Source organism: Sus scrofa, chromosome 10, assembly GCF_054392235.1.
Source record: "Sus scrofa isolate SSC_HxYL_T2T_F1_AM1 chromosome 10, Sscrofa_HxYL_maternal_Yorkshire_Landrace_v2.0, whole genome shotgun sequence".
Classification (NCBI taxonomy): Eukaryota; Metazoa; Chordata; class Mammalia; order Artiodactyla; family Suidae; genus Sus; species Sus scrofa.
In genome coordinates this window covers 19,216,508-19,234,721 of record NC_139392.1, presented here as the reverse complement: position 1 = coordinate 19,234,721, position 18,214 = coordinate 19,216,508, and the positions used below count along the sequence as shown (strand labels likewise).

At 37.3% G+C, this 18,214-nt stretch overlaps 1 protein-coding gene across 14 annotated transcripts in view; it reads left to right on the top strand.

The window, feature by feature from the left end:
* The window catches only part of AKT3 (AKT serine/threonine kinase 3), a 301,843-nt gene that overhangs the window by 166,454 nt on the left and 117,175 nt on the right, over positions 1-18,214 (top strand). For all 14 annotated transcript variants that reach the window (XR_002336106.2, XR_014817071.1, XM_084978745.1 and 11 more), the window contains one exon: positions 9,695-9,839. Coding sequence is in view for 12 of the 14 variants with exons in the window: in XM_084978745.1 (XP_084834871.1) it covers positions 9,695-9,839 (145 nt within the window). In the remaining 2 variants the exon portion in view is untranslated. The remainder of the gene's footprint in view (positions 1-9,694; positions 9,840-18,214) is intronic.

Here is an 18,214-nt window from a genome sequence, read left to right as displayed (position 1 = left end):
TAGTGAAGATGTTAGCATATTCAGGAGAAGACTGGATGAGCGCAGGGAGAAGTCCAACCGAAAGTTGGAAAATGTAAAGAACCAAGGAGAGCTAAAGAGTGCAGTAAATGAAATATAAAGATACACTCTTAGGAATCAATAGATGAGATTGTAGGAGTTCCCGTCATGGCGCAGTGGTTAACGAATCCGACTAGGAACCATGAGGGTGCGGGTTTGGTCCCTGCCCTTGCTCAGTGGGTTAACGATCTGGCCTTGCCATGAGCTGTGGTGTAGGTTGCAGATGCGGCTCGGATCCCGCGTTGCTGTGGCTCTGGCGTAGGCCAGCGGCTGCAGCTCCGATTAGACCCCTAGCCTGGGAACCTCCATATGCCGTGGGAGTGGCCCAAGAAATAGCAAAAAGACAAAAAAAAAAAAAAAAGATTGTAGATGGACAAAACAGTGAACTGGAAGATAAGAGTAGTGGATATCACCAACGTTGAACAGAAAGAAGAAAAGGAATTTTCAAAAATAAGGTTAGTTTAAGAGACCAGGGACAACATGAGGCATTCTGTCATTCACATTATAAGAGATCTCAGAAGGATACGAGAGAAAGAAAGAGGCAGAGAACTTATTTCAGTAAATAATAGCTGAAAACGTTCCTAACCTGGGAAAGGAAATAACATCCATATCCAGGAGATACAAAGAGTCCAAACAAAATGAATCCAAAGTGATTCACACAGATATACATTGTAATTAAAATGGCAAAATTTAAAGAGAGAGGGCATCTTAAAAATAGCACGTGGAGGAGTTCCCGTCGTGGTTTAGTGGTTAACGAATCCGACTAGGAATCATGAGGTTGCGGGTTCGATCCCTGGCCTTGCTCAGTGGGTTAAGGATCCAGCGTTGCCGTGAGCTATGGTGTAGGTTGCAGATGCGGCTCAGATCTGGCCTTGCTGTGGCTCTAGCATAGGCCGACAGCTACAGCTCCAATTCCATCCCTAGCCTGGGAACCTCCATATGCTGTGAGACTGGCCCCAGAAATGGCAAAAAGACAAAAAAAAAAAAAAAAAGGAAAAATAGCAAGTGAAAAGCAAGTAGTTATGGACAAGGGAATTTTCATAAGACTATTAGCTGAATTTTCATAGAAACTTTGCAGGCCAGAAAAGAATGGGACGATATATTCAAAGTGATGGAAAAAACCTACAACCAAGAATGCTTTACCTACCAAGGCTGTCATTCAGATTTAAAGGAGACATAAATAGTCTTACAGACAGACACTGAAAGAGTTCAGGACCACTAAATCAGCTATAGAAGAAATGTTCAAGGGACTTCCTTCAGTGAGAAAAGACTGCAACTAGAAAATATGAAAATTATTGGAGCAAACATCTCATCGGTATGAGGCAAAAGTATAGTAGTGGTAGTAGATCAACCACTTATAAAGCTAGTAGAAAGCTTAGAAGATAAAAAAAATCATCTGTTGCCACAGTAAGTAGTTAAGGAACACACACACAAAAATGCTGTAAAATATAATATCTAAAACATTAAATGTGTGGGTGAGTGGGTTGTTAGAATGTGTTTGAAGTTAAATGATTGTCAGCTTAAAAAATTACATATGATATTAATATAATACAAATACGATACTAAAGCTAGTCACTCTGTTACAAGGAAGAGAACAAAAGAAGAAAGGGGAGCGAAAAAGAATTACTGAAACAACCAGAAAGTAATAAACAAAATGGCAATAAATACGTATCTATCAAACTACTTTAAATGGAAATGGAATAAATGCTCAACTCAAAAGAAAGAGTGGCTGAATGGATACAAAAGGAAGACTGTATATGTGCTGCCTATAAGAGACTTACTTCAGACGTATTCCACAGAGACTGACAGTAAGAGGGTGGAAAAGGGTATTAAATGAAAATGAAGTGTTTATATTAGACAAAATAGACTTCAAAACAAAGCCTGTAGCAAGAGACAAAAGGACATAGCATGATGATCAAGGAATCAATCCAAGAATAACATAAAAATTAAATACACACACACCCAACATGGGAGAAATATTTACAAATGTAAGGGAGATACTAACAGTTGCACAATAATAAGGGGTTTTCACTTCTCACTTACATCAGGGATCAGGGGGCAGATCATCCAAACAGAATAATCAGTAAGGTAACACTGGCCTTAAATTTCACATAAGACCAGATAGATGGACTTTACTAGGTACATATGAAACATTCCATCCAAAACCAGGGGAATACACTTTTTTTCAAATTCACATGGAACACTTTCTAGGATACATCACATGTTAGGCCACAAAATAAGTCTCAATAAATTTAAGATATCTTTTCTGACTATGAAGGTTTTAGACTAGAAATTACCTACAAGAGAGAAATGGCAGAAAACACAAACACATGGCAGCTAAGACAATATGCTCTAAACAACTAGTGGATTACTAAAGAAATGATAGAGAAAATTTTAAAAGTACTTTGAGACAAATGAACATGGAAACAACAATTCAAAGTCTGAGGGACATAGCAAAAGCAGTTCTAAGAGGGAGGTTTGTACTGATAGAAGCCTACTCAGGAAACAAAAAAATCTCAAGTAAGCACCCTAACCTTCCATCTAAGGAAGTCTAGAAGAATAAACAAAACCCAAAGTTAGTAGGACATAAATTATAAAGACTGGAGCAGAATAAATAAACTAGAGACTTAAAAAAAAATCAATGAAATAAAAGCTGGTTCTTTGAAAAAGTAAACTAAAGTAAAATGCCTTGAGCCAAACTCATCAAGGAAATCAGAGAAAAGGACCCAAATAATAAAATCTGAAATGAAAGAGGAGACATTACAAACCACAACCAGAGAAAAAGGATCCTAGGTGGTTACTCTGAACAGTTACACACCAGTAAAATGGACGACATAGACACAGTGGATAAATTCCTAGAGATGCACATTCTCCCAAGACTCAACCAGGAAGGAATAGAAAATAGGAACTGACTGATTACCAGTAATGGAATTGACCAAGTTTAAAAATAAAACCTTCCAACAAATAAAAGCCCAGGCCAGACAGCTTCTCAGGTGAACTCTACCAAACATTTAAAGAAGAGCTTACAGGAGTTCCCATCGTGGCGCAGTGGTTAACGAATCCGCCTAGGAACCATGAGGTTTCAGGTTCCTTCCCTGGCCTCGCTCAGTGGGTTAAGGGATCCAGCATTGCCGTGAGTTGTGGTATAGGTCACAGATGTGGCTCAGATCCCGTGTTGCTGTGGCTGTGGTGTAGGCCGGTAGCTGTAGCTCTGATTTGACCCCCTAGCCAGGGAATCTCCATATGCCACGGGTGCAGTCCTAGAAAATACAAAAAAAAATAAATAAATAAGAGCTTACACTTCTCCTTCTTTAAGCTGTTCTAAAAACTTGAAGAGGAAAGAGTGCTTAAATAAATGATGTTGGGGAAAGTGGACAAGCTTCATGCAAAGGAATGAAACCAAACAACTTGCTTATATTATATACATAACCTCAGAATTAAATGCTTAAATGTGAGACCTGAAATCATAAAACTACTAAAAGAAAACATTGTCAGTATGCTCTTTGACATCAGTCTTAGCAATATTTTTTTGATACGTCTCCTCAGACAAGGGGAACAAAAACAGAAATAAGCAAATAACACATCCAACAAAGCTTCTACACAGTAAAACCACCATCAAGACAAAAAAGCAACTTGCTAAATGGGAAAAAACATTTAAAAATGGTATATCTGATAAGGGGTTAATATCCAACATACACAAAAGAACTCTCACAAGACTCAATTTCAGAAAAACAACCTGATTTCAAAAATGGACATAGGATCTGAATAGACTTTTTTCAAGGAAATGGCCAACAAACCCATGAAAAGATGTTCAGTGTCACTAACTACCAGGAAAATGGAAATCAAAGCCACAAATAGCTATCACCTCACACCTGTTAGAAGGGGTATTATCAGACAAGAAATAACAAGTGCTGATGAGGATGGAGAAAAGGGAACTTTTGTACACTGTTGGTGGGGATGTGTATTATTCCAGCCACTATAGAAAACAGTGTGGAGGTTCCTCAGAAATTGAAAATTATATTAACATATGATTTAGCAAGATCATATGTTAATAAACATGTTGGTTATTTTTCCAAAAAAATATTAATTTGAAAAGAATATGTGCACCCCTATGTCCATTGCAATATGGTAGCCAAGATATGGAAGCATCCTTAGTGTCCATCCATAGATGAGTGGATAAAGAAGATGTGTTAAGTATCTTGGAATATAATGGAATGCTACTCAACCATAAAAAAGAACAAACTCTTGCCATGACAGCGTGGCTGGATGTAGATTATTATGCTAAGTAAATTAGGTCAGGTGGAGAAGAACAAAAACCATATGACTTCACTTATATGTGGAATCTAAAAAACAAATCAGGAGTTCCCTGGTGTCTCAGTGGCTAAGGTCTGATGTTGTTACTGCTGTGGCATGGCTTTGATCCCTAGCCCAGTAACTTCTGCATGCTGCAGGTGTGGACCAAAACAAGAAAGAAAAATGAAATCAAATGAACAAGCTAAACAGAAATAGACTCATAGACCCAGAGAAAAGCAGGTGGTTGCCAGATAAGGAGGCTGCAAAGAAAAAAATGTGATATAATGGATCATTTCACAATGTATATTTATATTTTTTAAGAGTTTTTAAAGTGCAGAGCAAAGAAAAATTATTTCTACAGTTTGTAACCTGTAGGCCTGCTGTAAAAGAAACACCAGCAAAGTATTCTTCAGATAGAATAAAAAGAGTCCCAAATGGGAGGAGAGTGGTAAGAATGAATGAAAAAAATTAAAATAGTAAATATATTATCATCACTCATTTGGCTTAATTTATTTTGTGGAGAGTGAAACAATCTAAAGTAATAACATAGAAATTGAGATTGAGGGGACAATGGAGTTTATTTCTAAAGCTGTCAGTGCATTTTCTGGAAAGAGTTACAAGTATTGACATGTTAGACTTTGCTAAGTTGAGGGCTAATGTTATAATTTCAAGGATAACTACTTAAAGCAAGAGTATGATGATCACAAAGCTTCTCTGAAGAGAGGGAGACTCAGAAGTTATTTATTCCAATATGTTTTATAAGTCGACTCTAAGTTAAGGATTGTTTTTAAATAATGCAGAAAAAGAGATGGTTGAAAAGACTGAAGGAAAACTAAACCGGAATTCTTAATAAAATCTAAGCTAATAAAACAAATGTAGAAGGGAAAAGAGGAAAATAAGACGAAATAAGCAGAAAAAATAGTGGACTCATGGGCCCCCATATAAATAATTGCATTAAATATTAATATACTAAATAACCACAATTAGGAGTCCCCTTGCAGTATAGCAAGTTAAGGATCCAGCACTGTCACTGCAGCAGCTTGGGTGGCTGCTATGGTGCAGGTTGGATCCCCGCCGACCTGGGAGCTTTCACATGCTGCAGTGCGGCCAGAAAAAATACTGCTGTTAAAACAGAGTTTCAAAATTGATGAAAATGAAATGTTCTTCCTTCAATGTTGTCTGTAAAAGTCGCGCTTTAAATATAAAGACAATGCTAGGTTATTTCATGCAATCAATAAGCATAAAAAGGAGATTTGCTGTATTAGATTTTAAAGTAAAATAATATTACTAGAGACTTGTAAGATATCTTATAATTAAAACATCAGTCGAGCTGGATGATACAAGATCATGAATATGTATACATGCAATAACAAAGAGTAGACAATCCCACAATCATATTTGGAGATACAAAAATTTCTTTCAATAATTGATAGAGTAGTTAGAAAATCAGCAAAGACATAGAATTATACTATCAACCACCTTGATGAAATATTGAAATTTTATGGAATACTGTACCCCAAATTGACAGAATACACATGGTTTTTAAATGCATATGGTTCATTTGCCAGAACATAATCATGAATTATAAAATCAAGTGAATAAGAGAAATCAAGTGAATAAGAGAACTAGAAAAACTCTAAGTATTTGGAAATTAAATAGCCTACCTCCTTAGCAGTCATTGAATCAAAAGCAAAATTCAAAAATAGAGCCATTGTAAATTACAGCTGACCTTTGAATAATATGTGTTTGGAATCTGACTAGGAACCATGAGGTTGCGGGTTCGGTCCCTGCCCTTGCTCAGTGGGTTAACGATCGGGCGTGGCCGTGAGCTGTGGTGTAGGTTGCAGACGCGGCTTGGATCCCGCGTTGCTGTGGCTCTGGCGTAGGCCGGTGGCTACAGCTCCGATTCGGCCCCTAGCCTGGGAACCTCCATATGCTGCGGGAGCGGCCCAAGAAATAGCAACAACAACAACAAAGACAAAAGACAAAAAGACAAAAAAAAAAAAAAAATGTGTTTGAAGTGTACCGATCCACTTACCCGTGAATTTTTTTTTTCCCCCAGTAAATACGTGCTCCATTACTACACAGTGCTTGGGTGGTTGAGTCTGAGGCCACAGATATGTAGGGTGGATTGTAAAGTTAGATGCAGATTTTCAACTTGATGAGTGATTGTTGCCCCTAACTCACAGGTTGTTCAAGGGTCAACTTAGTTTTAACTGAATGGTAATGAAAATAAATCATGTCCAAATTTGTGGGATGTAGTCTAATGTATGCTTAGAGGGAAATGTATTGCTTTTACTATTTGTGTTTGAAAGAAGTAAGTTTTCCACTCAGTAACCAAGCTTTGATCTTATGAAAGTAGAAAAGTAGAGTAAGTTCACCCAAAAGCAATCTGAAAGAACAAAACAATAGAAATTAGAAATCAATTAAATATAAACCAGAAAAATAAGAATAATCCATAAACTAGGTTTTTTTTTTAAAAAAATTGTAGAATTGAAAAATGTCTTGGTAGATTGTTAGGAAAAATAGTAAAAAGAGGGAACATACAAATTACCAATATTGACCCAAGAAAACACTGGAAAACCTGAACAGCTCAATATCAATGAACAGTATTGAGTTAGATGAAAAATTTTTTCTCAAAGAAAACTTAAAGAACAGCTGGCTTCAGTGTTTATTTCTGTCCAATATTTAAAGAAGAAATACCGGAGTTCCCATCATGGCGCAGCAGAAATGAATCCGACTAGGACCCATGAGGTTGCAGGTTCGATCCCTGGCCTCGCTTGGTGGGTTAAGGATCTGGTGTTGCTGTGAGCTGTGGTGTAGGTCACAGACGTGGCTTGGATCCTGTATGGCTGTGGTGTAGGCTGGCGGCTGCAGCTCTGATTAGACCCCTTGCCTGGGAACCTCCATATGCGTGGGTGCAGCCCTAAAAAGGCCAAAAGACCAAAAAAAAAAAAAAAAAAAAGGAAGAAATCAAGCCTACACAATTCATTTCATAAAATGAAGAAGTAAACACTTCCATTTCTGTTTTATAAGGTCAGTGTCACCCTTATTCCAAAAAAAATGGTCAGTTCTTTCATAAGAAAACTGTAACCCACTATACTTCTGACTATAGTTAGTGCCAAATTTTGACGAATTTAAAAAAAATGTAAAAAACTTAATGTGTCATGACTAAATGGAGTTTATCTCAAGAAGTCAGTTGTATTAACATCTAAAAATCATTCAACTAAGTTCACTATATTAATAGAATAAAAGAAAACTCCATGATCATTTCAAGGGGAAAAAAAAAGCATGTGAGAGAATTCAACACTCCTTCATAACAAAAGCACTCAGCTGATGAGGAATGAATGGGAACTTAATTAAGGCTATGTACAAATTATAGCTTACATAATATTCAGAAGTAAAAGGCTTGATACTTTCTTAAGATCTAGGACAAAGTAGAACGTCCGCCCTCATCACTTTATTTACTATTGTACTGATGGGCTGTTCAGGGGCATTATAGGGCAAGAAAAAGAAAGAAAAGGGAAGCACATTGGAAAGGAAGAAGTAAATTGTTCTTGTTTGTAGACGACATGGTTGCATGTGTAGAAAATCCAGAAAAACAGAAGCTACTAGAACTAATAAATGAATTTAGTAAGGCTATAAGATACATGATCAACATAGAAAAAGCAATTTTTTTTCTAAGTACTAGCAGAAAAAATAGAAAATTAAAACAAATTTTAAATCTCCATAATAGCATGAAAGAAACTTTAAAAATAAGTTCAGTTACAGATTTTGCAAGACAGTTTCACAGAAAATTAAAAACACCCTGTGTTGGGAAATTAAAGGCCTAAATAAATGGAAATCTATATACTGTTTTCATGGATTGGAAGACTTCATTTATTAAGGTGGCAATATCCTCTAGCTTGATCTATAGATTTAATGCAGTTTCACTCCCAGTTGTGACAGACTTTGTTTTAAGAAATCTACAAACTGATTTTAAAATGTATGTGGAAACAAATGATCCTTCTTCTGATAGCACCATTGTCAAAAAAATAAACACTTGCTGCTGCTGCTCCTGAGACTTCAGTACATGATATGCCTATTGTTTGTTTGTTTTTGTTTCCTTAAGAAACTCCCCTATCATATGGGAACAGTGAAAGGTTTTGGCTTAACAACTTTTTCTTAGAACTTCTTTTGGACCATAGTAAAGAAACGGAGTGTGTCAGTGACGGATCTACAGTGGCTAATACAACATTGACAGAGTGCAACAAACTTTTGGGGGTCAATATACTTTACAGATAAGATGTATACAGAGAGTTAAATTTTTTTTTTTTTTAATTTTCCCACTGTACAGCAAGGGGGTCAGGTTACCCTTACATGTATACATTGCAATTACAGTTTTTTCCCCCACCCTTTCTTCTGTTGCAACATGAGTATCTAGACATAGTTATAAATGCTATTCAGCAGGATCTCCTTGTAAATCTATTCTGGGTTGTGTCTGATAAGCCCAGAGAGTTAACATTTAACTGTTCTTTTAAAGAATCTTTATTCAGTTTTCTTATAATCTTTTCCTTTCTTTTTCTTTCTTTCTTTCTTTTTTTTTTTTTTTTTTTGTCTTTTTGCCTTTTCTAGGGCCGCCCCTGCGGCATATGGAGGTTCCCAGGCTAGGGGTCTCATCGGAGCTGTAGCCACCAGCCTACACCACAGCCACAGCAATGCGGGATCCGAGCTGTGTCTGCAACCTATATCACAGCTCACAGCAACGCCGGATCCTTAACGCACTGAGCAAGGCCAGGGATCAAACCCACAACCTCATAGTTCCTAGTCAGATTCATTAACCACTGAGCCACGACGGGAACTCCTAAATTTTTTTTTCTGTTAAATGTACTTCCAAATAAATGTTACTACAGACTTTAGGCCTGTAATGTAAAATGCTCTTAGGATTAACTTCATCTTGGAGTAAACATGGGTATTGTTCTGGAATGGACTTTACATTGATTTTATATTTTAAAAAATATTGAGGGCGTTCCCGTCGTGGCGCAGTGGTTAACGAATCTGACTAGGAACCATGAGGTTGCGGGTTCGATCCCTGCCCTTGCTCAGTGGGTCAAGGTTCTGGTGTTGCCGTGAGCTGTGGTGTAGGTCACAGACGCGGCTCTGATCCTGCGTTGCTGTGGCTCTGGCGTAGGCTGGCAGCTACAGCTCCGATTCGACCCCAAGCCTGGGAACCTCCATATGCCGCAGGAGCGGCCCAAGAAATGGCAAAAAGACAAAAATAAAAATAAAAAAAAAAAAATTAAAAAAAAAATTTGAATCATTTACCATGCTTTTATTAATGGGATTTTTCCCCTTGTTTTTATAGGGAAGAATGGACAGAAGCTATCCAGGCTGTAGCAGACAGACTTCAGAGGCAAGAGGAGGAGAGAATGAATTGTAGTCCAACTTCACAAATTGATAATATAGGAGAGGAAGAGATGGATGCTTCTACAACCCATCATAAAAGAAAGGTAGAAAAGAAGCACTCATTTTTCTATTTAGCACAGCATTTATGTGTGTGGAATAAATATGTTAACAACTGACATTTGGAAAAAATCATCAGCCGATTATCTTAGAATATGCCATTATGTCAATGTGGTGGATGGTTTTTATTCAGGTGAATCTTAAACCTGTTGTTGAAAAGCAAATAATTACAACATGACTTTTATTTTAGTGTTTCAGCAATTAGCTCTGAATGCTGATAGGGCTTGTTAGGAAGTGGTGACTGATGTGCTATCATAAGACTTTATAATTTTCATTTTCCCCTTATTGTTTTTAAATCTATTTTAGAAACTTGGAAATAAAATGTTTTCCATAATGACTTGGTCCTTTGCCATTTGGCATCCTGTGTTCTCCTAAAAGCAGAAGCCGAAATGGCTCTGGTGTGCTTCCTGCTTGGTGCCCCGGCCTCACTAATGTCAGCAGGAAAGCGAACAGTCTTGGAAATTACAGCTTTTTATTTTAACGGCTGCTTCTGGGCCAATCAGGGAAACAGATTTTTCCTTCCTCAGTGCTCCAGAATAATAAGCACCAATTTATGTATTTATTGGAATTGTAAATTATATTTTTCATTGCTATAGAAAATTGAAAAACAACTCCCTTATATAAAAAAATGATATTTGAGATTAATCTAAAGATACAGGTGTTCCACATAGATGAACATGCCATTTTTGATGTTAGAATATATTGTTATAATAGATTTTAAATTAATCTTCAGGTAGGAAAACACTAATTCCTAAGGTAATTATCCATGTAATTTGGTAATAGGCAGTGATTAAGAATTCTGTAAAGTTAGACTGCCTGAGTTCAAATCCTCTTTTATTTCTGTATGCTAATTTAACCATGTGAACTTGGAGAGCTCTGCAGTCACAACTTAATTATCCTGTCACTATCTGAAATTCCTGTTCTCATTAGAATAATATTCTGTGCTTGATCTTGGCTAGATGTCTGAGAACCCTACGTGTCTTGCTTGAAGACTTACCCTCTAGTTGTTAGTTGAACTGTACCCCTCTTCTCTTTGGAGTCACCTGAACTGCCCCCGCCCTTGTTCCTCAGTCACTGCAAAGAGAAGAGCACTAGCTTTGCCCACTTACTCAAGAAAGCTGCTTTGGCTCATGTATATACACATGTACACAATTAATTTGAAATTTGAATATCCTCATAAATTTAAATTCAGATCTTGATTAATCTTATCCTTTGAGTAATGAAGTACCTCATTCAAGAACCAACCTTTATCAGCTTTACCCTGTTTCAGTCTAGAATTCCTAAAACTCTGCTTAATAACGATTAAGAATAAGATGGTATTTAAGCAGTTAGAGGTTGAAAATGGGGAGTTTATAACAATAACTAGAAATACTGTTACGGATAGATGTAAGAATTTTGGAAATGAATATGGAAATTTGCCAGAAGAACTTTGAAGGGTGACAAGTATGTTGGAGTTCCTGTCCAAAGCACAGCGGAAACATCTGACTAGGAACCATGAGGTTGCGGGTTCGATCCCTGGCCTCGCTCAGTGGCTTAAGGATCCAGTGTTGCCGTGAGCTGTGGTGGGGGTCGCAGACACGACTCAGATCTGGCTTTGCTGTGGCTCTGGAGTAGGCCAGCAGCAACAGCTCTGATTAGACCCCTAACCTGGGAAACTCCATATGCCACGGGTGCAGCCCTAAGTAAAAAAGTCAAAAAAAAAAAAGAGTGACAAGTATTCTGAAAGATATAAACATGGAAATATATGGCAGATAGCACTTTTTCTATTAAGTTTTATAAATGATTATAAAAGCATAATACATTTTCCTATTTTCAGTTACTAGTGTTGATTATCTTAGAGTTTATCACTTCCATTAATTACCACGTACAGGCATTTATATATGCTTATTTTGTGCTAGGCTCTGAGCAGTACTTTTATATATATTTATCTCATTTAATCCTCATAGGAATCACACGTGGGTACTGCTATTATCACACTTGACAGTTCAGTTATCTGATGTTTAGAAAAGTTAACTATCTTATTCAAGCATATAATGACTTTACAAACTATGCAACTTCAGTGTACAGTCTTTCTTTTTATTGATTCATATCTATCTTGAGCTTCTACAATCTCTACAATTGTTATACTCATAACCAAGCTATATTAGAAACAAAATTATACAAATAGTCTCTCTTATGATTATACTCTGTCCCTCAAAATAGTTTGTCAAATAATTGCATGTACACAGTGCTGGAATATTATTAGTTAATTTCATTTTACATTAGAGCACTCTTGGAAAAATCAGTAGAATTTTACTATTATGGAAAGAATACTCTTGGAAAGTGAGGTTTTGTTGTCATGCTGCTTGAATTCAAGTCCTGGATCTACCATGTACGTATTTGTGGGGAAAGTTTCTTAATCCTTCTGTCCTTTAGTCCCTTCTTCTATAGAAGGGAGGTAACAGTGGTCTTTACAGAGTTGTCAATTTTAAAACATTGTTGGGAGTGTATGTAAAGTGGGTACATACTAAGTGCTCAATGAATACTACCTATTATTGTTAGCTAGTATTTCACTTTATCCACGTAAAGATACATAAACAGGGAGTTCCTGTTGTGGCTCAGCAGTAAAGAACTCGACTAGGATCCATGAGGACACAGGTTTGATCCCTGGCTTTGCTCAGTAGGTTAATACTTGATGTTGCCGTGAGCTGCAGTGTAGGTCGCAGACGTGGCTCTGATCTGGCGTGGCTGTGGTGTAGGCTGGCAGCTGCAGCTCCAATTCGACCCCTACCCCGAGAACTTCCATATGCCGCAGATTCAGCCCTGAAAAGACAAAAAAAAAAAAAAAAAAAAAGAAGATATATAAACAACGACATATTTTTGAAGCAGTCTCCTAGAATAGAGAATTGTAGGATACTGAACTGAGACTGAGAGACATTGAAACTATGTCTCCAGGTATTTTGAATTTTGGAGGGTCCATTGTCTTATTTGACCTTATTTCCATTGTGATTTTTTATTTCATTTAAAATGAAGTAGCATAAAATAGTTTGAAATAAAGAGTGCAGAAAAAGAACATTTGTATCACTATTTTAAAATGATCCGAATAACTTGGTTCAAAGGGTGAAATTTTACTGTCACTTCCTTAAGATAAGGGACTCGAAACTACCGCTGACCCTTGAACAGCACCGAGGCTTGGTGAGCCCACCATAGTCGGCCCTCTCTGCCCCCAGTTCGTCCATATCTGTGGTTTCTCTGAAGCGGCAGTTTCTCCATATCCATGGTTCCTTTGTGTCTGTGATTCTGCTTTTGAGGATTCGACCAACAGCAGATGATGTAGTACTGTGCTACTTACTATTGGAAAAAAATCCACACTTAAGTGGATCTACACAGCTGAAACCCATGTTGTTCAAGAGTGAATTGTATATCCTTTATTTGTATCAGTTATAAAAAGAATCATGGAAGTTCAGATTCTGAGATAAGTACACCCTTCTCATAATTCATAGAGTGTATTTCCTTCTTTGTTCACTTTTGGACAAATGGGTACTAGGATAGAAAGAAAAGCTACTGGTTATGGCAGCTGTGTTGAGAATTGTCCTAACTGGCTCTGTGTCACCTGGATCGGATAAATGCTTATTTTCTGTAGTGGTAGAGTATTACTACAGTATCTCCTCTGCAGCTTGAAAACTCATGGAGAGGGAAAGATATTGGTGGTGTAGAGAAGAAGCACAGGCTTTGCAACCAGATTCAAGTGCTAATAGTTCTTTAAATTAAAAAATGATGTTTTGGAATTCCTGTTGTGGCTCAGCAGTAACAAACCTGATTATTATCCATGAGGACACAGGGTTCAGTTCCTGGCCCTGCTCAGTGGGTGAAGGATCTGGCATGGCTGTGAGCTGCAGTGTAGGTTGCAGATGGTGGCTAGGATCCAGCATTGCTGTGGTGTAGGCTGGCAGTTGCAGCTCCGATTTGACCCCTAGCCTGGGAACTTGCACATGCCACAGATGTGGCCCAAAATAGACCAAAAATAAAAAAATTAGGAGTTCCCATTGTGGCTCAGCAGAAACGAATCTGACTAGTATCTGTGAGGATGCAGGTTTGATCCCTGGCCTCCCTCGGTGGGGTAAAATACCAGCGTTTCCATGAGCTGTGGTGTAGGTCGCAGATGCGGCTTGGATCTGGCGTGGCTGTAGTGTAGGCCGGCAGCTCCAGTTCCAATTCAGCTCTCAGCCTGGGAACCTCCCTATGCCATGGGATGGCCCTAAACAGACAAAAAAATTAAATATTAAAATATTTCAAGGGAGTTTGATTAGAAGACTCTGAAGAGTGTCTCATCTTTGTCTGCTGAAGCATCCATTATCTATTCCCTGTCCTAGATGTGTGACAATGAGAATCAAAATTCAGCCTCTCTGGGAGCAGCTGGTTATCATCTCATACTTTGATAAAAAGTATAACTAGTACCTCCTATCTTCCCAACAAATCTGACTCTAGTTTTTGCTTAATGCCTAATACCATACTCATAGCAATGGCTGGGCAGACAGGAGCAGAGGAAGGAAAGAACAGACCTGCTGAAATCAAGTGCTGTTGCTTCCTACCCATGGGGAGGGGAGCATGATCACGTTGTAAAAGCCGACTGATCAGATTGGAGCGTCCACCTCCCTGGGAGAAAGTGCCGTAGAAGGCGGGAGAGATGTGGGCAGAGAGCTGAACTTCTGGAAAGCCTCCTTTTGTAATCCCATGGGCTTTATTTGGTTTACCCCTTACACTGTAAATGTATGTAGAATTGATCTTTTTTGATCACATATGCTAAAACCACTATATTTTTTTCCTCGTATTCCTCCAATTATTTGTATATATTTAACCTAGTTTGGGTCTAGATGATCTTTTTCTTATATTCTAGTGTGTGTGATTTGAATGTGTTTTTCAGCACTTGTTATGTATGCACATGCATCTCTTAACCTAAAACAGCCACGTTGATATGTTAGAGATTCTGTAAAGGAAAGATGTATAACTACGTAAAATATTTTCCTAATGAATTCTTAGGTTTGGGTTGTAAAGAATTAATTTTTCTAGAGAGGATCCTATGCTCTTTTCAAAATTTTTTAATTGAAGTTTAGTTAATTTATAATGTATTAGTTTCAGGTGTGTATCAAAGTGATTTGATAAATGTGTATATATATTACGTGTGTGTATATATATGTTCTTTTTAAAAAATTAGTTTTCATTATAGGTTACTACAAGATACTGAATATGGTTTCCCTGTGCTCTACAGTAAATCCTCGTTGTTTTTCTATTTTATATGTGTAACCGTTCATCCCATGCTCCTGATTTATCCCTTCCTTTCTTCCCTTTTGGTAACTATAAGTTTATTTCTCTCTGAGTCTGTTTCTGTTTTGTAAATAAGTTCATTTGTACTATTTTTTTAAATTTCTACACGTAAGTGATATCATAATATTTGTCTTTCTCTGACTTACTGCATTTCCTATGATAATCTCTAGGTCCATCTGTGTTGCTGCAAATGGCATTATTTCATTCTTTTTTAATGAGTAATATTACTTTATTACTGAGTAACATTCCATTGTATGTATATATCACATCTTCATCCATCTGTTGGCGGACACTTAGGTTGCTCCCATGTCTTGGTTATTGTAAATTATATTGTATGCTTTTATTTTTAATTAAACTCTTACTTTTCTTTTCCCTTAAGACCATCTGCAAGAGCAAAACAATTTGTAATAGGTTGTATTTCATTGTAAAGACCAGACAATTACTCTGTATACCACACTGAAGAATTTGGTATCAAAGATACTTTTTAAATTTTCTGAAGTTTTATCAAAATAAATACGGTATCTGTTTCTGATTTTATCACGTAGGGTGCTTTGTTAGTAATTTGAATTTCCATGTAAATTTCTTTCTTTCTTTCTTTTTTTTTTTTTTTTAATAAGATTGGCAGACTGACAGCTGTGAAATTTAGGATGAAGGATGTCAAGGTTTCCCCCCCACCTTGTCCCTAAGAACCGCAGTCCTTAAAAGAAGATAGTAATGTTTTGTAATTACATATTGCTTTTCATGTGAAAATGTCATAAAATAGTTTTTAATCCCCAGAATTCAGTTTCATTTTATATTTAGTAATGGGACACAACAAGTTATCATTTTCCAGTGTTTTTAGATAAAAAATTAAGAAGGTTCTGCTCAAATGAAGCTTTGAGCAATAAAACGACATTATGGTTATGAAAATAATGGCTCTCAGTTCTTTATGGCTGTGACCGAACCACCAAGCTTACTGTCTTAAAACAATGACTCTGTATTATTTCTCATGATTTTGTGGTTTGCCTGGACAGGTCTGCTAGTCTCATATGGATCTTTCAAGCAGCTACATTCAGCTGGCACATGGGCTTGGGCTGGAAAATCCAAGAAAGCCTCTCTCACATGTTTGAATTCTTGGTTCTCTTCCAGTAAACTTCTTCTTTTGGTGTCTCATCTTCCAGGACCCTTCTGTGGCCTCTCTCTCCAGCAGATAGCCTAGACCCCTCTCCAGCATGAGAGCTGACTTTTAAGAATGACTTTTCCAAAAGGGAGAAAGCATAAGCTGCCAAACTTAAAGGCTAAGCCTGGAACTGGCACAGTATCACGTTGATCATATTTTGTGTTCAAAGCTGGACACCAAGCCCGCCTAGGGAGAGGGAAAGCTGAGATCACCTCTCCATGGGAAGAATGGCCTGTGCCTCCAGGGAGTCGGGGGTTCATGGCAGCCATCCTGGGAGACTGCATAGCACAAATAGCTTTGTGATAATATAATATTACTTGAATTTAAAAACCAGTTTATGAGAAAGAAAATACTTAATATTACCTACTAATTTGTTCAGATGACACTAGCTCTGTTGACTGTGTTCTGTATATTTAGTGGCACCTCTTTGATTTTTAGTTGAATTAATAAACATACTTGATTGTTCTCCCTGATATCTCTTGCTACTTTTCTTTTGAATTAGAGATGTTACTGAATGGGGTTAAGACAGTGTAACTTGACCTTTGGAAAAATAACCAAAATTATAGGTTGCAAATATTACTGAAAAGGAGTGTAGGTGTTCATTTATACAATTCTTATAATTTTTACATGTATCCACAGACATTACAAGAAAACCATAGTTTTATTATAATGTTTTGGTCTGGTTTTGGTATCAGGGTAACAATGTCCTCATAGAATGAGTTGGAAATTATCTTCTTTCCAGTTTTCTATAGGAGTTTATATAGAATTGGTATCATTTCTTCCTTAGATGTTGATAGTATTCACTAGTGAAACCCTCTGGTCCTGGGGTTTTCTTCTTGAAAGGTTTTTGACCACAGATTCAGTTTCCTTGATAGATACAGGACTGTTCAAGTTATGTATTCCTTCTTGAGTGAGCTTTGATTTTGAGACTTTCAGGAATTTGTTCATTTCATGTAAGTTGATTTTATGGACTGAAAGTTGTTCATAATATTCCCTTGTGATCCTTTCAGTATCTGTAGAATCTGTAGTGATGTCACCTCTCTCATTCCTGATGTTGGTAATTTGCATCTTTTGTCTTTATTTTTCTTTTCTTTTTTTCTTTAGGGTCATACCCGCAGCATATGGGAGTGCCCAGGCTAGGGTCACATTCCCCCAGCAGTTGGCCCACAGCCACAGCAATTTGGGATCCAAGTCACATCTGCGACCTACACCACAGCTCACAGCAAAGCCAGATCCTTAGCCCACTGAGCCAGGCCACAGATCAAACCCACTTCCTCATGGATACTGAGGGTTCATTACTACTGTGCCATGATTGGAACTCCCTGTCTTTAGTTTTCTGACTAACCTGGCTGGAGGTTTATAAATTTTATTGATTTTTCTGAAAAAAACAAAAACAAAAACAAAAAAAACCCACCTTTTGGTTTCATTGGCTTTCCTCTGCTGTTTTTATTTCTTCTTAAAATTTAATTGAATTTTGCCCAGGTCTTCATTATTTTTTTCTTCTAATTCTTTTGGGCTTAATTTCCTCTTTTTCTAGTTTTTTTAAGGCAGAAACGGAGGTCATTGGTTTTGAGACATTTTTGACAATTTACTTCAAATGGGTGGTACACAGGAAAGAAGTACTTCTAAAAAAGCACAGAAATCTTCACTAACTTCTGATTGCTTGTAGGATAAGACCCCAGATTCTTAACTTGTTATTTTTAAATCCCTTGAAACTACAGTTAAATTTAAGATGTTGACCTGAGCACACCCAGTTACCTCCCATTCCATCTAAAAGCCTACTAGGAATTTTTTAAAGGGACAAGTCCACAAAAACGAAAGCTGGATTGGGGAGGGCATTAGTGGACAAGGATTATCTAAATTCTGGACGTTTGTGGAAGAATGTTCATAAGAAGGCAG